The 20,317-nt window shown below is 62.6% G+C and overlaps 2 protein-coding genes across 3 annotated transcripts; one reads left to right on the top strand and one right to left on the bottom strand.

Annotated features, from left to right (window-relative positions):
• Nucleotides 1–446: 446 nt before the first annotated feature.
• LOC122173020 (DLA class II histocompatibility antigen, DR-1 beta chain-like) lies at nucleotides 447–5,333 on the bottom strand. Its single transcript, XM_065563936.1, has 6 exons — nucleotides 5,168–5,333; nucleotides 4,521–4,790; nucleotides 3,453–3,734; nucleotides 2,452–2,562; nucleotides 1,406–1,429; nucleotides 447–1,038 (listed from the first exon to the last, which is right to left on the bottom strand). Exons 1-6 carry the CDS (start codon nucleotides 5,271–5,273, stop codon nucleotides 1,025–1,027), a joined length of 807 nt encoding a protein of 268 aa, XP_065420008.1. The 5' UTR covers nucleotides 5,274–5,333; the 3' UTR covers nucleotides 447–1,024.
• Nucleotides 5,334–7,184: 1,851 nt separating this feature from the next.
• LOC101947212 (HLA class II histocompatibility antigen, DR alpha chain-like) lies at nucleotides 7,185–12,359 on the top strand. 2 transcript variants are annotated; one of them, XM_065563938.1, is made up of 5 exons: nucleotides 7,185–7,341; nucleotides 8,697–8,954; nucleotides 9,423–9,704; nucleotides 9,919–10,069; nucleotides 10,412–12,359. In XM_065563938.1, the coding sequence occupies exons 1-5, from the start codon at nucleotides 7,260–7,262 to the stop codon at nucleotides 10,413–10,415; spliced, it is 777 nt and encodes a 258-aa protein (XP_065420010.1). In that variant the 5' UTR covers nucleotides 7,185–7,259; the 3' UTR covers nucleotides 10,416–12,359. The 2 variants fall into 2 exon arrangements, with proteins under 2 accessions (XP_065420010.1, XP_065420011.1); XM_065563939.1 differs by lacking the exon at nucleotides 10,412–12,359 and having other exon boundaries at nucleotides 9,919–10,073.
• Nucleotides 12,360–20,317: the final 7,958 nt, after the last annotated feature.

Genomic DNA, 20,317 nt, shown 5'->3' with positions numbered 1-20,317 from the left:
GGGTTATCAGGCCAAGGGGAGATCTCCCACCCATCGGCACGAAGCGTCTTCACCAGATGCACTGCAGCAGCGCTGGGCATGTGGACAAGCCCCAGGGGGGCCCTCGGGGACCTCAGAGACACAAGACTTTGTTGAGGGGCCTCTCCCGCATACACCCCCATGAAGAGGAGAGGTGCAGGAGCGCTCGTCCCACCAGCTGGAACGTGGGAGGAAGGGCATGAAACCCCCGTCCAGGAGAAACCCCTCGCTGGACGCTGCTTGGATGGGAAGAGGGAGGAATGACTGGGCATAAGCACCAGATCCCCTAGCTGTGCCCGGCTCAGCCCCACGGCACACACAGCGCTTGTGTCTTACAGGAGTTTCTGTGACCTTTGGGCCCCCAGGGCTGTAACTCCCTGGTGTGTGTGTGACCTGCTGTAACCTTGTCAAGAACTGCCAGTGCTTGGTCATAGGTAACAAATCTTTACTGAGGTTATTACAGGATTGGCTACAAGCGTTGTCTGTGGAGTGAGATCGAAGGTGCTACTGCCCTGGGGTAAGCGACTGGTCCTTTGGGACAGGGAGTGACCCGAATATCGCTGTGATTTGTGGTGGAAGGGACGATCGATCGATCACAAGGGCAGGCTGGCCAGACAGATCAGAGAGCCCAAGGGGACTGTCTGTGGCTCCGCGGTTACGTTGTTACAGGGCCTGCGGAGTTCACACCCGATACTTCGGTGAAATCTCAGTACAGAACTCAGCCAATGTGGGGTTGGTGCCCCGGGTACTAACTGTGCCCTGAGATTGGTCCCCACACTCGCGAGCCATTCGACAGCGTGACAGGGTCGCCCCAGGGCCCTACTGGGACTGAGGGGCAGGGACGGGTCCCCAGGTGGGGGCAGCGCGGGCTGGAGCCGGGCAGAGCGCGGGGAGCAGACGGGGACAGGAAGGGACCGGCCCCAGGTTCTGCATTCTCCGGGCTGGGCGAGGGGCTGGGAGCGACGGACGGAAACTCCTGCCGGCCGGGGGATCCGACGCCCAGGATCTAACGCAGGAGCCCTGCAGGGAGAGGGGAGAGAAATCAGCCCCTGGCCGTGGGGCTAGCGGGACGGACGGGGGATTTTCTCTGCCAGGCCCAGGGCGCCCCCAGTGACTCTGCCCGGCAGCCGCAGGGCTGGGCGATGCTCGGCAGGACCCAGGACCCTCTGCCCCCGGGAGCAGCTCGGGGATCGGCCTGAACGGGGACCGAGGGAGCCGCAGACTCCTCCTCCGTGGTACCAACGCCCTATTGCCCAGCTGCCCAGGGGCTGAGCCGGGCGGGTGTCAGGGGCCGAGGGGCAGAAGCAGCCGCCTCATGGGCGCCCCAGGCAGCCTGTGGTCAGTGTGGGGGGAGGCGGGTGTAACGGGGGAGGGGGAATGAAATTACCTGCAGGTTGGGGAACGGGGCGCCCTGAAAAACAAAGAGAAACATGGTCAGAGCCCTGGACGGGGGGAGCCGGTTCCCGGGGATCAGAGCTCCAGCCCCTGCCCCACGTCATGGAACGTCCCTCACTAGGAACCCAGCCCCCTCCGGCCCCCAGACCTGGGGTTACCCCCTGTCACGGAGTATTGGGGAACTCAGGGCCCTGCACCCCCGGCTTCCTGCGATTCACCATGACTCTCAGCCAGCCAGTAAAGCAGAAGGTTTATTTGGATGACAGGAATACAGTCCAAGACAGGTCTTGCAGGCACAGACAACAGGGCCCCCCTCAGTTAGGTCCAGCTTGGGGTCCCAGGGCATCCCAGCCCACCCCCCTTTGGGGGGTCAGAGCCATCTCTGCCTCCCAGCCATCTCTCCAGCCCGCTTCCAGCACACTGCCTTCAGTGACCCCTCCCACAGCCTTTGTTCAGTTTCCCGGGCCAAGGTGTCACCTGGCCTCCAACCCCTTCCTGGGTTCTCATGTTATATGCTCAGGTATTCGCCTTCGGGCAGACTCCCATCCCCCAATGCAGACTATCCTAGCCACACTTCCCTGTCAGCATTCACACACCACAGTAAGAACAGTCCCAGTTCGTCACCCCCCCCCCCCCGTTATTACTGTAAATCCCTGACCCAGAGTCCCTGCCCTGGGGGAGGGGAGGGAAACGCTCTGAGCCCCGGGGCAGGGGCAGCTCCAGCTCCCTGCACTGCGAGGGGTCGGGGTCTGTCCCACCCCGGGGCTCGCCCGGGGGAGGCGAGAGTGGGAGCTCCCAGCCTGGCCCCAGGACCCCGCACTGAGATCTCCCCATGGCCCCTGATCTGTCCCTGCCCTAGGAGTGGGGAGGGTCTGACCCAGCCCCGGCCCCAGGAGACTAGAAGCCGGGAGGCCCCTGCCAGACTCTGGGCAGCCCCTGCGGGGGAGGGGGGAGCCTCCAGCCAGGCCCAGATCCCCCTGAGCCCCCCCAGCCACCCAGAGACCCCCTGGTGCTCCGCCCCCGCCCGGAGCCAGTCACCTTTCTTATTCTTCAGGTAGATGAGGAGTCCGGGCACCAGGAAGATCAGCCCCAGCACGAAGCCCCCGACCCCCGTCAGCATCTTGCTCCTGGCGGAGTCAGACTGCGCCTCTGAAACAGGGACATGGAACGGGCCGGGTCAGCGCCAGGGGCCTCCGGGCCGGGCTCCCATCCGCGCCAGTGACCGGCACCGGCCGGGGCAGAGCCAGGGGCCTCCGGGCCGGGCTCCCGTCTGCCCAGTGACCAATGCCGGCCGGGTCAGAGCCAGGGGCCAGGTCCTGCAGGATCAGCTGTGGGACAATCTGCCCCACGTCAGGGCTCCTCCTGGTCTGTGATCGTCAGAGATCGGCTCAGGCCCTGCAGCGCGAGGTCTGATATCCCTGCCCGTTGTCAGCATGAACTGGTTTAGCTAGGGCCATCTCTAGGGGATGAGGGGCCTGGGGCGGAAGTGAATGATTCGTCTCTTCCAGGACCAACCGCGCCGGCCAATCGCACCGGCCAGCGGGGCCCAGAGAGGTTGTCCTGATTCACCCTACCCAAGGGATGGCTCTGAGTCTAACCCTGGATAGAGACACAGAAATAGCCAGTCTCTGTGTGAATCTTGCTCTGTTCTTGGGCTCAGTGACACCCTGTGGCAGTGAGTTCCACAGGCTAATTACACAGTGTGTGGAAAACGTCCTTCCTTTTACCCGGTGTGAATTTGCCCCTTTCCATCACACTGAGTGTCCCCTTGTCCTTGTGCTGTGAGACAGGGAGAACAGACGCTCCGATCTCCCTTCTCCAGACCAGTCATTATCATGGAGACTTTTCTCCTCTCCCCGCCCGGTCACTGCCCCACTCCGGTTGTGTCTACACTGCATTGTGGAGCCCGTGGACGTGAGCTCCCAGCCCACGTTGATAGATTTGGGTTATCAGGGCTCATGTGAGTGCTCTGACCCAGGTCCATCCCCCGAGGGCTGCCCCTGCGGGATTGGGGCTGCCCCACACCCAGAGGCTCTTACCCCAGTGCACGGCGAGGGGGTCCCGCAGGCTGATGTGCTCCACCTGGCAGGTGTAGACGTCCCCGCGCCGGGGGCTCATCTCCAGCATCACCAGGATCTGGAAGGTCCAGTCTCCGTTCTGGAGCAGCTCCGTGGACACCACCCCGGCCGTCTGCTCCTGCCCGTTCTTCAGCCACTTGATCTCGATCCCCCCGGGGTAAAACCCCGTCACCGAGCAAACCAGCAGGTGGGGGTGGGGCTGGGATCCCGATTTTGTGGGGAAAACTGTCACCTCGGGCTTAACTGGGGGGAGAGAGAGTGGGGCTGGGAAAGGGGCTGGAGACAGAGGATGCTCAGGAAGAAGAGGTGCTCCCCTGACCCAGGGACAGCCCCCAGCCCCCCATCTACACCCCAGGGTGGTTCTCTCCTGCCCCCCATTGCGCTGGGTAGGCTCCGGCAGAAATGGCCCGAGGGGAGTCGTGTCCCGTCAGCCCCATGGGGACAGAGCCAGGGACTGTCTGACGCTGGGCCCAGGGAGACGGGGTCTCAGCCAGGGCCGGCTCTGGCTTTTTTGCCGCCCCAGGCAAAAAAGCCTCCCGCCGCCCCCGCCCCCCGAGCGCGGCAGGGGAGGGTGGCGAGCCCAGTCGCGGCCCTGCTCTCGGGCCGGAGCGCCCCGCCGCCCCCCTGCAGGTGCCGCCCCAAGCACATGCTTGGTGGGCTGGTGCCTGGAGCTGGCCCTGGTCTCAGCCCAGGGGCTGCCCCCACCCCCCTGCCAGGGGCACCCCGAGGGGGGAGGGGCAGGGTTGGGGGAGGGGAAAGTTTTGCCCCATTGCTTGCCCCCCCGGCACAGGAAGGGGGGTAGGAGCTGCAGCAGCCGCCTGCCCCGGGGGAGTCTGAGTGGGGGGCGCTGGGGCTGAACCCCTCAGAGGGGCGGGGTCAGTGAGACATACCCTGGGCCTAGGGACTGAGCCAGGCCTGGGGCTCTGCGCCCTGCCGACAGGGGGCGCCGCTCCCAGAGCCTGGTTCCCTCCTGCCCCTGTGGTCTGAGCCCTGGCCCCGCCCCTCTCCCTGCCGCCCCCCCGCGCTCACCTCTCCGGTCGATGGTGTAAGGTTTGTCCACCCCGTAGTTGTACCGGCAGAACGTGTCCACCTGAGCCCGCGCGTCTGCCAGGATCGCCGGGTCCTTGTTCCAGTACTCGGCGTCGGGCCGCCCCAGCTCCGTGTCCGCCACATACACCCCCACGTCGCTGTCGAAGTGCACGTACTGCCGCCGGTCGTAGATGTACCGGTCCAGGAACCGGACCCGCTCGGTGCCGTTGGTGAACAGACAGTCAGACTTCGCCTGGTACAGAAACCACCCTGCGGGGGGGAGGGGAACCGGCTCGGCTCAGGCGCCCCCAGCTGCCCCTCCCCCTCCTCCTCTTGCCCCCGGGCTCGGAGCCCAGCGGGGGGGGGGGAACAGCTGGAGCCCGCAGAGCCCCCCCCCCGCCCCGAACCCCTCCCAGACCCCGGGGAACCCGGCGGGCGGGCGGGGAGTGACAGTAACACTGACCCCAGTGGGCGGGGGGCGGGGGGGGGGGCAGAGACTGTGCCAGGCACAGGGGCGGAGACACCGAGCCGGGGGGACACCGGCACAGGCAGGACGGGGCTCCCCGGGGCGCTGGGGTCCGACCCCCCCGGATACACCCAGCGCTGCCCAGGACGGGGCTCCCCGAGGCGCTGGGGTCTCTACTCACTTGGGGGCTCCGTGCAATGAGCCAGGTGGGTTCTCAGCACCGTCAGTGTCACTAGCAGAGCCCCAGCCCAGCCGCTCCCGGCCCCCCGGATCCGACTCGCCCCCATCGCTGTTCAGGAGGGAGAGACCTGGAAAGTCGTCGGGACCCCCCAGACTGAGACCTTCTCTGCCCAGCTCCGAGCACCAGCCCCGGGACGCTGCCCACGGCCCCGGGGATTGGGCGCCCCCAGCCCAGGGGCCAGTCAGCACCGGGGCTGGGCAGCATCATCAGTCGCCAGGCAGAGCCGGCCCCAGCAGGGCTCGGTTCCCTACTTCTCCCTCGTAGGGGGCAGAGCAGGGCCTGGGGTTGGGCTGCAGGACTCGCCCGGTGCCTGCCTTGGCCCCGGGGCAGCTGGAGAGCGGGGCCAGCCCAGGGGCCAGCCCCCACCAGAGGAGGACCCCCAGCAACGGGCCTGGGACCCTCCGTCCCCTTCCCCTGGTGACTCGACCCTCTGCTGCCGCCTGGGGCAGGCCAGGTATGGGGGGGTCTCTGGTTTGTTGGGGGTAAATTTAGTCCCAGGGGAAGGTTTGGGGCTGGCCCCACAGGCAGGAATTCTGAGCTTCCCCCTCCCCCACCTCCAGGGGCCTGAGCCCTGCCCCCCTGGGACCCCACCAGAGCGGGGGCTCAGTCTCCATGGGTCAGGCACAGCTCGGCCTCCCAGCTGCTCCCACCATCGATCTCCCTAAGGGGCTTCTCTGGCCCCCCAGTCTCTGAGCCCCTCCCCCTTTCTGCTGCATTCACCCCCACCCCGTGGGGCAGGGCTGGGCCAGTGTCCCCATGGCCCAGCTGGGGAGGGAGGCCCGGAGAAGTCAGTGACTGGCCCAGGGTCACACACAGTCTGTGGCAGGGCCGGGAATGACCCCAGGGCTCCTGGGTCCCAGGCCAGCCCCGAACTGCTGGGCCGGCCCCTCTCCGGCCCCTCCAGCGCCCAGCGCCTCCTGCAGGGGGCAGTGTGAACACCCAGAACGTTAGCCGGGGGTGGGGGGTGAGTTGGTGCCATGGGGGGAGGCAGGTTTTGGCAGGGGACACGGATCAACGTGCCCCACACAGGGCCCAGGACAGACCCCAGGGGGAGGGCGTTTGGTCACTAACAGGAGATCGGAGCCGGTGCCAGCAGAGGGGAAAGGCCCCATGTCCCCGTCCCCACCTCCCCAGCCAGTCAGTCCCGGCCCAGGGGCCGGATGGGAACAGCGCCCCCTAGAGGGTGATGGGCCTGTGTCCCAGTCTCCCATGGATGGTGCCCCAAACCCCGTTTGTGGCCTTGTCTACACTTAACACTTATCCCGGTAGAGCTCTGTGGGTTGGGGGTGTGACCCCCCCCAGTGCTGAGCTGGGTCGGCCAAGTCCCCCATGTGCACACAGCCATGCTGCAGAACAGGGGGTCTGGGGGTGGTGTGAGCGCCGTGTGGGGAGGTGCTGTTTCCACACCGGAGACAACCCCCCACCCCTGTCGGCGCCGTGTCCAGACTGGGGACAAACCCCTCCTGGAGGCGCCGCTTCCACACTGGATTGCTGGGCGGAGCCGCCCCAGCCCCGGGAGCAGGTGTCTGGCCGGGAATTTGCAGTATTGCCAACCCCAAATGTTCAAAAATCCTGAGATTGGCTCTAAAACCCTGCGATTCTGTACAAATCCCAGCTGTGGGGTTTATTTCCCTTCTGCTCTTTGAGCCGGGGGTCACAGGTTGAAGCTCTCCCCACAGACACTCCCTTTGTCTCTAAGAACGAGGCTGGAATCGTCCCAGACTCACATGACTCCTGGAGCTGAGGCTTTAGGAAAACACAAGAATTATCCTGAGACTTGTGACACAATCCTGAGAGCCGGGAACCCTGAATGTCTCCATCTCCTCTTGGCAAGGCTCAGCGCTGCTGCTCTGCCCGGTAACAGCCTGGTCGGCACAGGGATTTCTGCCATTGGGCGCAGGCCCCTGGGCCGGGCTCCCCTGGCCAATGCCGGGCGCTGCCCCCAGCCCTGCCCCCCCGGGGTGTGACATGTGCCCCCCCAACCCCCTAGTGCTGCCGGCCCCGTACCCAGCCCAGTGCCCGGGGAGAGGAGATGGGTGCAGGACGGGGCGTCCCCATGGCCCAGCTGGCCCTGCTCACCCTGCTGGCCCTGCCGGGAGCCGGGGCGGTGACAGGTACGGGCGGGGCGGGGGCTCCTGGGCCTGGGGGGCGGCTTCACCCCCGTAGCGCCTGGCTCCCCCTCAGGGAGGGGACAATAGGGGGCTGATGGGGCAGGGAGGGGTATGTGGGGGAGCCGGATTGGGGTGGGGGCTGCAGGGAGGAGGGTCTCACCCCATAGTGGGGAGCGGATGGGGTGGGCAGGGAGGTGGATGGGGGCTGATCTGGGCAGGGTGAGGGCTTCAGGGAGGGGAGAGTCTCACCCCATAGTGTGGAGGGATGAGGTGGGCAGGGAGGGGTCTGCAGCTGATCTGGGCAGGGTGGGGGCTGCAGGGAGGAGGGTCTCACCCCCGTGGCAGGGAGGGGGGAGGGGAGGCTGGCGTGGTGGCAGCAGAGGGATTGTGGGGAAGTCGCTGTGGTTTGGGTACGACACAGCCCTGCCCTAGGGGTGCAGCCCCCCTCCCCCACAGGGACTCGGGGGCTGATCCCCCCCAGGGGGGCGCCAGGCACAGGGGGAGATGGGGGAACGTTCCCCAAAAAGCCGCCCCAGGGCCAGACCCTGCTGAGCAGTGAGTGCGTCTGTCCAGAGCAGGGAGCCCCTGGCCCCGCTCCCCGGCCTGGCCCCATTGTCCCCCGTCCCCCCAGGGCTCAGACCCACGGTGGGGCTCTGTGGGGCCGACTCTCTCCTCGGCTAGTGGTGACGGGTTCCCTTCTTTGCAGTCGCTCGGTGAGATCCTGCCGGGCGAGCTGGGGTCAGCGAACGACTCCCTAGGGTGTAGGTGCCCAACTCCCTTGGGCCCTGGGGACTCCCAGCCTCAGCCCCCAGCCAGACCCCTCCCCCTCCCGGAGTGTGTCTGGACCCCCCAGCACAGCTTTAACGTCTCTGGCTGGGGAGTTCCCGGGTCTCCCAGTGACCGGCCCTGGGGTGTGAGTGTCGGGGGCCAGGGACTGAAATCGCCCAGAGAACAAGATCATGGCGACGCCGGGACACAGAATGAGCCCCCACACAGACGGGAGAATGAAATGTCCGGCAGTAATGACATCCAGCTTCCCCCCTACACCGCTCTGGACTGGGGCCATGTCCCCCTTCACAAGCTAAGTGGGGATAGGCGCAGCCACGGCTTGGATGGGATTGAAGTGAGCAGGGGGGGCACAGTAGGGGGCGCTGTCCCCTCCCAGGCAGTGCTGACCCCAATGCCCCAGCACAATACCAGGGTCCCAGGGCTCCCTGCACCCGCTTTTCCCTGACGCGGGGTCTCCCAGTGCCCATGTCATGGCCGGGAGCTGTGGCCCCAGGGGAAGGGATCAGAGACCCTGTATCCCGGGGGAGGGGCTGGGGTGGGTGCTGATGGGGACGCCTGTCTCCCCGCAGTGGAACACGTGACCTCCCAGGTGGAGTTCTACCAGCGCACGGACCGATCCCAGCAGGAGTCCGGGCAGTTCATGTGTGAGTTTGACCAGGACGAGATCTTGTACGTGGACCTGGAGAGGAAGGAGACCGTCTGGCGCCTGCCTGAATTCACCAAGTTCGCCAGCTATGAGGCGCAGGGCGCCCTAGGCATCATCGCTGTGGACAAGCAGAACCTGGAGATCATGATCAAGAGGTCCAACCGCACATGGGCTGAGAACGGTGGGACATTTTCCCTGCCAGGCACCGCTCCCGGGACCCTTCCCCCGCATGCGTACCCAGTGCGAGTCCCCACTCAGCTCCCAGCCCAGCCCCTGGAGGGCTCCGGGGAGCCAGCCAGCCGGGCCAGGGCTCTGCAGGGCAGGGGCCCGGGCAGCTCCTTTGCCGAGAGCTGTTTGTTGCCCCTGCCCGGCGCTAGGCCCTGCCCCTGAGGGATTCTCTCCCCTGCCCCTGGTGCCCCGTGAGCCGTGAGTGCAGGGAGCTGGGTCGGCCCCAGTGACGCCCCCACAGTCCTGGGGAGAGACCCTGAGCTGGAGCGTGAGCACCAGGGACTGGCTGGCTCAGGGGGCAGGGAATGGGGCACGGGGTCAGTCCCCTCTAGGGGGGCGCTGGCTCCCATCCTGCCCCAGGGCAGGGATTGGTTGGCTCAGGGGGGCAGGGAATGGGACCCACTGACCCCTGTCTCCCCAGTGCCCCCTGAGGTGACCGTGTTCCCCAAACACTCCGTGGAGCTGGGCGAGCCCAACGTCCTGATCTGCTTCGTGGACAAGTTCTCCCCACCGGTGCTCAGCGTGACATGGCTGAAGAACGGGCAGGAGGTGACCGAGGGCGTCTCCGAGACTGACTTCTACCCCCGCCAGGACAACTCCTTCCGCAAGTTCTCCTACCTGCCCTTCCTCCCCAGCCAGGGCGACTTCTACGACTGCCGGGTGGAGCACGGGGGGCTGCCGGAGCCCTTCACGAAGCACTGGGGTAAGGCCAGGGCGCCCGGGGACCCCACTGGGCACAGTGCTGGGAGCCAGGACTCCTGGGTTCTATCCCAGCTTTGGGAGGGGAGTGGGGGCTGGTGGGTTAGAGCAGGGGGAGCTGGGAGCCAGGACGCCTGGGTTCTATCCCGGCTCTGGGAGGGAAGGGTGGGAACAGCCCCCCCTCACTCCATGCCCTGTCCCTCTCCCCCTCTCTCCAGAAGCCCAGGTGCCCACCCCCGTCCCCGAGACCACAGAGACCCTGGTGTGCGCCCTGGGCCTGGCCGTGGGCATCATCGGCATCATCGCGGGCACCATCCTCATCATCAAGGGCATGAAGATGAACGCCGCCCGCAACCCGCGGGGCCCCTTGTGAGTAGCCGCTGCCCGGGGAGGGCATCAGCCGCACCCACAGCCCCTGGGCCCCCCCAGCACGCCCTGGGGAAACCCCCCACCACTAGCTGTGCCCCCCCCCAGCCAACCACAGCCCCTGGGCCCACCCAGCACCCCCTGGGGAGACCCCACCAGCTGTGCCCCCCCAGCCAGCTACAGCCCCACTCAGCACCCTCTGGGCCCCCCCACCTGCTGTTTCCCCCCAGCCAGCACCCTGTTTGAATGGGAGATTCCCTGGGGGTGCTGGGGAACAGCCCTGATCTCTGCCAGCCTCGTGTCGGGGCCCAGGGCTCCTGGTAACTGAGCCTCTTTGCTTTTCAGATAAACGTGGGGAGGAGCCGGGGCCCCTGAATCCACCAGGTGCCTTCGTGGAACCCACTCGCGCACACACACACCCGCTGCCCCCAGCGTCCCGGCTCCGCTCCCGTTGGTGTCAGCTGCTGTACCCAGGCGGGAGCCCCCTGGCCCCGTAACCGTGACACCCAACCTGCTAGAGACTCACTGGGGAGCCGGACCCTCAGGCTGCCCCTGCATAGGGTTACCATATCTCATAAATAAAAAAAGAGGACCCTCCACGGGCCATGGCCCCGCCCATTTCCCCACCCCTAGCCCCGCCCCAACTCCGCCCCTTCCCCGCCCTAACTCCGCCCCCTCCTCCCTCCCACTCCCAGCCAGGGGGAAAGGGCTGCCCCAATGCTACCGGCTTCACGGTTTCCCGGGCAGCCCCCAGACCCTGCGCCCCCAGCCGGCGCTTCCCCAGCGCAGCTGGAGCCTGGGAGGGGAAGCGCCCAGCCGGGGGCGCAGGGTCTGGAGGCTGCCCGGCAAACCGTGAAGCCGGTAGCGCTCGGGCTTTGGGCAGCCCCCATGCCTCCGGACCCTGCGCCCCCAGCCGGGCACTTCCCCTCCCGGGCTCCGGCGGCTCTGCGTAACTTACACTGTGTAAGTTACACAGAGCCGAAGAGGAGCAGAGCCCCCGCAGCTGGAGGCTCTGCTCCTCTTAGGCTCTGTTTAAGAGCCAGGCTGCCCCAGCGCTACCGGCTTCGGGCAGCCCCCGTGCCTCCGGACCCTGCGCCGCCGGAGCCCGGGAGGGGAAGTGCCCGGCTGGGGGCGCAGGGTCCAGAGGCAAGGGGGCTGCCTGAAGCCGGTAGCTCTCGGGCAGCCCGGCTCTTAAACAGAACCTCCAGCGGCTGGGGCTCGAGGCTTTGCTCCTCTTTGGCTCTGTGTAACTGACACTGTGTCAGTTACACAGAGCCCCGGCGGCTGGAGGCTCCAGCCCCCGTGGCCCTGCTCCTCCCGACTCTTCGGCTCTGTTTAAGAGCCGGGCTGCCCGAATGCTACCGGCTTCGGGCAGCCCCCCTGCCTCCAGACCCTGCGCCCCCAGCCGGGCACTTCCCCTCCCGGGCTCCGGCGGCGCAGGGTCTGGAGGCACGGGGCTGCCCGAAGCCGGTAGCTCTCGGGCAGCCCGGCTCTTAAACAGAGCCGAAGAGTCGGGGAGGAGCAGAGCCGCCATTTTCCCGGGCATGTTCAGCTTTTTGGCAATTCCCCCCGGACGGGGGTTTGAGTGCCGAAAAGCCGGACATGTCCGGGAAAAAGAGGACGTATGGTAACCCTACCCCTGCACCCCGCTGCTGGGCTTGGGGGGGGCACCTATACCGGGAGAGGGCTGCTGCCCATGGGGCTGGGAATGGGGGTTGCCCCTCGTCAGGGGGCAGCAGGGCCCATGGGGCTGATCCAAACCCCATTGCCGTCATGGGGAAGGTTTCTTGTGACTCCAGTGAGTGCTGGATTGGGCCCCGAGCCCGGCCCCTATTGGCCAGAGGCTGCTGTCAGTCACCCCAGGTAACGCCCCTCCAGCCATTACCCAGGAGGCTTTGGGCCAGATTCGGCCATTCCCGGTCAATGGGGTCCCTGTGGGGCAGGATCGGGCCCATGGCTGGGGGTGGGGCAGCCCCAGTGCCTGGCTAAAGGCCCCATCGCGCCCGTGTGCGGCTCCCCTGGGGTCCAGCCCTGCTGAGCCCAGCGCGGGGTCTGTGTGGGACGGGCCCAGTCCCTGTCACAGCCCGTCCCCCCCCGTGCCCCGGGTGTGTAACAGCCCTGCCCCCCCCCGCCCTGTGCCCCGTGTGTGTCACAGCCCTGCCCACCCCCATGCCCCGTGTGTGTCACAGCCCGCCCCCCCTCCCCCCCCGCCCTGCGCCCCGTGTGTGTCACAGCCCTGCGCCCCCTTCTCACTCTGCAGCTTTGCCAACAGCAATAAAGTGGGTTTGGGACATTTCTGAGGTTTTGATCCTGATTTAAAATCTGGTCAGTCTGGGCCGTGCCCGCGGCAGCCTGTGTTATCCCAACCCAGCCCCAGTCTGTCTAGGGGCACCGGGTTATACCGGGAGTTTGGTATGAGGGCTAAGGAAGGAGCCAGGACTCCTGGGTTTTGTCCCAGCTCTGGGAGGGGAGTGGGGTCAGGTGGGTTAGAGCAATGGGTTGAGAGTCAGGATTCCTGGGTTCTATTCCTGTTGCTGACACTGACTTGCTGCAAGCTGTGAGGCTCTCTGTGCCTCAGTTTCCCCTGGTGTGAAATGTGGCCATTCTCCTCCTGGGTCGGGGATGGGGGCTTTGGGGCTGAGGGATGGTCCATGGAGCACTTTGAGCTCGTCCCATGGCCGGCAGCCCAGGGGCAGGGCAGGGTTCATGGGCCAGGCTCCCCCGGGACTGAACCCCGCAGGGTGAGAGGCTGCAGAGAGACACTGGCCTGTCTGGGGGCTGCGGTGACGTCCCCCAGGCTGGGGTCACTGTGACGCGAAGGGCAGATCCCCCCCTCCCCCCCCGACCATGGCACCGAGACCCAGCCCAGCTTCCTCGCACCCCTACTCGGCACATGCTGGGAGACACACACACCCCCCGGCTCCCACCAGCAGTGATTGGATGCTCCAACCAGCCTATAACACCACCAACCGAGCAAGCTCTCCCATTGGCCGCTGGAGCCTTGTACCAGCCTCCTGCGCGTTCCCATTGGCTGCCGCCGTGCAGCTGTCCCTGGGGGGGAATGTTCCCAGTTCCCTTTAGGCAGCTCCAGACACAGGCCCTGGGCTGCTGCCGGCTGGGGAAGCCCTGGGGGGCTAGGCACGTGGCTGGGGGGGGGGGAGCTGTTTCCAGTGGGGTCTGGCGGGGCCGTGCCCTGGGGGGCTAGGCATGTGGCTGGGGGCGGGGGGGCTGTTTCCAGGGGGGTCTGGCGGGGCCGGGCCCTGGGGCCAGGGCGAGTCAGTAGCTGGGTGAGCCGAGAGACGATGTAACCCCGCCATGGGACGCGTCTGCAGGGACCCCGAGGCTGGGGGGTGGTGGGTAATGCCCGGACGGGTCAGTTACACACAGCGAGCTGGGGCACGCGGGGAGCTGGGCCCATTCACACGTGTTTTCACACAGCCAGGGGCCAGGCTGGACAGTGAGGAACTGAGGATGTGGGTCCCACATGATGGGGGTCGGGTGGGCTGGACCCTGGGACGCAGAGACTCTGAACTGGACGTTGGGGTCATGGCAGAACCCAGCTGAGCGTGAGCTCCCAGGGCCATGCTGTGGCTTACGGGGCAGGTGTGACCCTGGGCTGTAGGAACAGGGGAATATGGGGCAGGTGCAGGGAGATGGTGTCACCTCTGTACACAGCCCTGGTGAGAGCGTCACTGGCTGCTGTGTCCAGCCCTGGTGCTGGCCCTGCGGAAAGGCTGAAATGTTAGCGGGGTTCAGAGGGGAGCCACGGAGGTGCTTCAAGGTCTGGAGAAGCTGCCAGTGAGTGAGCGACGGAAGGAGCCTGTTCGATGCACGGCTCAGGGGTGACCTGATCCCATCTGTAAGGACCCACCTGGGGAGCCGATTGCTGGGAGCAGGGGGCGCGTCCATCTCCCAGACACAGCAGAACGGGAGCCAGCGTCTGGGGCTGGCGTGAGATGACTTCAGACTAGAAACCAGGGTCACGTTTTTCACAGGGGGTCCCCAAACCACTGCAACAGCTGAGCCGGTGGGAGCACGTTGCTCTCCAAACACAGCCACGGCCCTGAGACTGGATCTGCACAAACAGACCGCGCGTGGGGGGAGCCCCATTGAGTTCTGCAGGGGGGCAGGAGTCCACTCACAGACAGCCACGGGCAGGGTCGAGGTTTTGGGTTAAAAAGGCTTTTTAAGAACGGTGCGAGAATGGCTGGAACATGCAAACCCCGGGCTGGACGGAGATCAAAGTCCAGTCAGTACACAGGCTGGGAAACAGGAAGTAAATGGCAAAGAATATAAGTTACAAGTAAAAATGTAGGCAACTGATAAGGGAAATTAAAGGATCCAATGGCCAATAGTGTGAAGGATGATAAGAAGACAGCTTAAAAACACTCCAGGAACAAACAAAGCCCTAGGTCAGGTCCAGGTCCAGTACTAGATGCAGATGATGAAACTGTAACTAGTGAAGCAGGAAAGGCAGAAATGTCCCGTAGCTATTTCTGGCTGTGTTTGGAGTGAGGCAGGAGGCTGTGTCCGTCCTTGATGATGCTGTGGATGGACCAGAAAATTTCCCATCTCGAACAAAGGAGGAGGTGAGGCAGCAGCTGCTAAAATCAGACACTTGAGTCTCACATCACCAGTCCCGGATCATTTACACCCAAGAGTCTCAAAGGAACCGGCTGAGGCGTGCTCTGAGTGTAAATACAGCCTGTGCCAGACAGGACAGCTGGGCAGTTTGGAGGTTGCCTTGGAAAGCCGTGACCCAGAGCAGGGCCCAGGGGTCACTGCAGATCCCAGTCCCAACACGATCTTTGCTGTGTCCTGTAGCCGGGTGCATCCCAGGATCTCAGAGAGATGGGTGGGGAGGGGAGGTCAGAGCTTTGACTGGACCCACTTCTGCTGGGGACAGGGACGAGCTTGTGACGGAGCAGGGAGCGGGGCAGATTTGACCTGGGAATGTTGCAGGGGGGTTGCAGTGAGGATGGGGGACTTCCCTTGAAGGAAGCTACATGAGCTGTGACCTGAGCCAGGAGGGGGGCGGGGAGAATTAACACCTTCTGCCCGGGAGACTGAACAAAGGAGAGGAGGAGCTGGGGGGAGGGGGAAGAGAGGAGCTGCAGGAGGAGTTTTGGTTTGGTTTCGGTTTGGGCTGGGTGGTGCAACGCAGGGAACCCCAAGCTGGGGTCTAAGCTCCCTGCACTCCCCAAGAGGACTTGATTGAGGGGTCCTGGTTGTACCTACACGCTCTGCTGTAGACTGTGTTCCTACTGTCCAATAAACCTTCTGTTCTACTGCCTGGCTGAGAGTCACGGGGAATCGCAGGAAGTGGGGGGTGCAGGGCCCTGACTCCCCCACACTCCGTGACAGAGCTTCCTAGAGCTCTTCCCACACCTCCCCCCACCCAGCATCCACACCTGCCCCCCCGCCCCAGTTCCCAGCCCTCGGGGCTTTCCCCAGAAACTTCCGCTGCACCTTGACTCAAGTAACCCCCCCCGGCCAATCAGCGCGCGGCTCCGGGCAGCGTCATCGGTCTCCGGCAGATTCCGGCTGGGCCGGGCTGCGCTGGGGCAGGTTGAGGAGCAGCTGGGCGGGTCGGGCTGGTGACGGGCGGGAGGGGGGCTGGGGATACGGGCAGTGGCTCCCTCAGCCGAAGCCTCACCCCCCTCCCCGCAGATTCAGTCCAGCCCTGACATCACCACCCCCCAGGTTGGGTCCCTCTGAGCCCCCAACCCAGCCGCACCCAGCTCGCCCCAGGACAGCCAGTGGGGCCCCGTACGTAGGGACTGGGAGCCAGGACTCCTGGGGTCTACCCCCAGATTTGAGGGTCTGGTGGGTTACAGGGAGGGGGGCGCTGGGAGCCGGGACTCCTGGGTTCTACCCCCAGATTTGAGGGTCTGGTGGGTTACAGGGAGGGGGGGCTGGGAGTCAGGACTCCTGGGTTCAGTTCCCACCTTCACCACTAACGTGCTGTGTGCAGTGGGGTAAATCCCCCCCTGTCTGGGGCTCCAGTTTGAGCTGTAACATGGGGCTGGCGACCCCCCTGTGTCTTGTTGTCTTAGGCTGTAACCTCCCATGGGCAGAGCCCGTGGGTCTGGGCAGCACCCGGCACAACACGGCCCCAGGATGGGGGGGTGGCTCAAGGGGACTGGGTTTGAGGCACGGGGCCTTTCCTCTCTAGGGGATGCCATCAAATCCTGTCCCAGGGCAGGGACTGGCTGGCTCAGGGGGTGGGATGGGACATGGGGCTGTTCCCCTCTGGGGGGCACCAGCTCCAATCCAGCCTGGTTTGGCTCCTTGGCCGCCTCCCCCAGTCAGACCAAACCCCTCCATGGGCCCAGGGCAGCCGATTAGTAGCCACAATTCCAGCCTGGTCTCTGATTGGTGCCTGAAGGGTTTTGCCGGCCCAGAGATGCCTGGACAAGAACCTTCCTGTGACCCAGCCCCGGAGTCCGAGCCCACGCGCTGGGCTTTGGGCCTGGGGCGTTTGGGGTCAGGGTGGGAAGATGTCTGATGTAAACAGCTCTCGAGGGGCAGGGATCCCCAGAGCGGCTCAACCCCGGGGCCCGTCTAACCCGGTCTCCTGTCTCTGAGGGGGGCCAGTCTCAGCGGCTCTGCGGGAAGGGGCAGGAACCCCGCAGGGACGGGATAACCTGCCCCAGTAGCTCAGCTCAGCTCCTGTCCTGACACAGGTGTTGCCAGCCCAAAAGGGCCCGAGGAGGCAAACAGCGGGGTTCGTTGCCCGGTGTGCTTCACGCCAATAATCACACCAGGTGTGGAGAAGCAAAACCACTTTATTCAAGAGCTCTGAATAGGCACTAGGAGACCAGCATGTCTCAAATCAAGCGCAGCACATACAAACAAGTTTCCCATTTTATACTCCAAGCAGTTTCTGTGCAAGCCTTTGTCTATTTCAACCCTACCCCTCCCTTCCAGACAACAGTTACAGCAGGTACACATTGTGCATGTTAGAAACTTTCCCATTCACATGCTTATCTTTGACCTTGCAAGGCCTGTGCAGCAGTCTTCCCCCGTCTTATCACTACATTTCTGTTAGTGCGAGCAAAACAGCAGCTGTCTGCTAGAGAAAAGCTGACCAGTACATTTCTGCTTCAGCATGTAAGCAGTGAGCATAGAGGTAGGTGAAAGTTCACAAAATGGAGTCACTGTGGTTCACTTAGACCCAGAGCAGAAGAGCTTCATCGGCACGTATGTCCTTCCACTCCCCTGAGTTACCTGGTAGCTATGCCTTGTGACACCAACAATCCCTCCTTTGAGAACACTCAACAAACCTTTGTCAGAGTTTTCTCATACTCTAAAGACAAAATGCGATTAAGCTCCAAGCAATCAGGATTATCAATGAGAGGGTATAAGGGAACTTCTGAGGTATGGGAGGTACAAATTTTACATAGGAGCACTTTACAGCAAGTGAGCAAAAGGAAAAGGACAAAACATACCACCACACCTGTGAGCAAGATGCGAACAATGCCTCCCCTAGTCCTCCTAGACCAGGTAACCAACCCCAAAGGGAATCAAAAATAGTGGGTTCCCCTTCCTGGGCCTTCCACTGATTCAAGGCCTGTTTGGCTGACAAGATATGCTTGTTAATATCCTGTGAAAACTCTGGGACATAGGTGCAACATTCTTCTCCAATAAGGGCACATACCCCGCCCCGTGAGGCTAACACATAATCTAGGGCCTGGCGGTTCTGCAAAGCCAGCAGTCGAAGCTGGTACAGCTCAGAACTTATGCGTTTCTCTATGGCCAGGGTATCATTGGCAAACTGAGTGAGAAATTTAGACAGTCTCCTGTAGAGTTGGGTTAGCCGTCCCACCCCATTGGAAGGGAGGGATATCATTCCAAACCTGTCTCCTTCACCAATGGATTCAATGGGAGCTCTCAAGGACCGATAGTACCTAGGGCGACCTGAGGGAGCCTGGGGTAGAACACGGAGGGGAGGAGCGAGATAGCCTTTGTAACAGCTACCATGCCAAACATGAGGAAGCCATTTATAGGCACTATTACCACAAATCCAGAATGCTTCACCATAACTAACCTTTCCATTGTTACCTTGTAGGTCCCGTAGGGTGGCTTGTGGGGAAAGGGCAAAGAATGCAGCGCCGGTTTGCCAACCGGTGGCATTTAGTACAGGAATAGTGAGACTTATACCAGGACCAATATAAAATCTACTCCTACTAATGCCTGCAAACCAGGTATGATTACTTGTACTGGCTTGCTGATAACATATGAGACCAGTGGGTGGAGGGCGTAGACGAATAGGCTGGGGCTTAAGAGTGCTACTATAGTGGGAATCCCAGGAGCCATTGTGTAGGCCATAAGGAGCTTCCGCAGTACAGTTAGATCGCAAACTTAAATTGTCAGAGGTGCTGCTGCTGGTAACCATCCACCTTTGACAATAGTCTGACCAATTTTGGGGAACTACTCTCCAGGGCAATCCTGCTGAATGGTGGGGAGTCTGGGCACATATCCAACAGTGGGAGAGATTGAACTCACAGGCAAAGGCAATTTTTAGGGCCTCGTATGTGTTGGTAGCCATATCTGCAGGGATGGCTCCCTATCCTGCATGTGATGTGGATGAAACATTAGGTAACAGAAGGAGTGCTTCTGTGACAAAAAGGAATGTTGTGAGAGACCCTAAACCTGAACCCATATTGTGATTACAACAACCCAAATGCCCAGTGGATAAGAATTATTGATACCAAACAAATCAAAAAAATAAAAGGACCAGGACCATAGATTAGGTCGGCCTTCTGTGAATAGATAAAACCAATGCTCAGGGTTCTCGCAGGGAATGCGCTGTGGCTGTTCAGAGAGATCACAACGCATTCCTAGTGACCCTTACTGTCTTTTGAATAACAGCTTAAGTCCCAAATCATCGCTGGCAGACTTCTCCGCAGGCTGGACAGTCCACTGTTCAGGAGTGGGCACTGCTTTCAGTCGAGAGTGATGAATCCAGTTCTTGTGTCCTTCGACCTTTGCCACTGTATGGGTGACAAGCAGGACGGTGTGGGGTCCCTTCCACTTCTCTTGGAGAGGCTCGTCCTTCCATGTCCGGACGAGAACGGAGTCACCAGGCTGCAGGGAGTGGACCGGAGTATCTAGCAGAAGAGGCTGTGAATCTTTGGTATACCTGTGAAGAGAAGAAAGAACAGCAGACAGAGAGCACATGTACTGAGACAAGAACCCACACCCCACTTCCCATTCCCCTGCCAGAACTGGGGTACCATTCATAGGCCATGCTCTTCCAAACATAATCTCAAAGGGACTGAGCCCTAACCTGCCCTTTGGGAGAGTGCGCATGTGGAGCAAAACAAGGGGTAAGGCATCAGGCCATCCGCTGAATCGATCCACCAAGACGAAAAGGTATTTGTACCCTTGGGTCCGGGGGAACTCAGTAAAGTCTATTTGCCAAACCAGCCCCGGGCCTGGGGTAGGTTCCAGGGTGGCTGGCAACACTGCTACTCCTGGTCGAGGGTTGTTCTTTTGGCAGATTAAACATTCAGCCTGTACCTGTGATACTAGGGGTTTAAAATATTTTAAAGGTTAGAAAATATTTATTCATAAGCTGGGTAAGAGCCTCTCTGCCTGTGTGTGTGCTTTGATGCAGTTTCTGCAACACCGATCGGATTAGGCCCTTGGGCAGGAGGATTTTTCCCTCTGTGGAATAAAGCCATCCCTCCTTTTCCTGGAGACCAAGCCTGTCAACCAGGTTTCTGTCCTCTTGGGAGTACTGAGGGGCTGCAAGCTCACCCACTGATGGGATGAGGGCATGCATTTGGGCATTCTCCTCAGTTGCTGATTTCAGGGTAGCAGCTCGCTTAGCTTCCCTGTCTGCTCTGGCATTACCCTTGGTTACATCTTGATCTTCCTTTTGATGGGCTTTGCAATGCACCACTGCTACTGCTGAGGGGAGCTGTACCGCTTCTAAAAGCCGGAGAATTTGAGCCCCATGCTTGACCGGGGAGCCTTGGGCTGTCAGCATTCCCCTTTGCTTCCACAAACCAGCGTGAGCATGCAATACCCCAAAAGCATACTTTGAGTCAGTAAAGATATTAACCCGTTTGTCTTTTGCCAGCTCGAGTGCCCGAGTCACGGCCACTAGTTCAGCAAGCTGGGCAGATGTCCCAGCAGGTAAACTTCCAGCTTCCACGGTATCATGAAGTGTCACAATAGCATAACCAGCCCTCCTTTGCCCATCCACAACAGTACTACTGCCATCAGTATACCATTCCAAGT

Source organism: Chrysemys picta, chromosome 12 (assembly GCF_011386835.1).
Source record: "Chrysemys picta bellii isolate R12L10 chromosome 12, ASM1138683v2, whole genome shotgun sequence".
In the NCBI taxonomy this organism is placed as follows: Eukaryota; Metazoa; Chordata; order Testudines; family Emydidae; genus Chrysemys; species Chrysemys picta.
The sequence above is the reverse complement of the archived record's forward strand: the minus strand, read 5'-3'. Positions and strand labels throughout refer to the sequence as shown.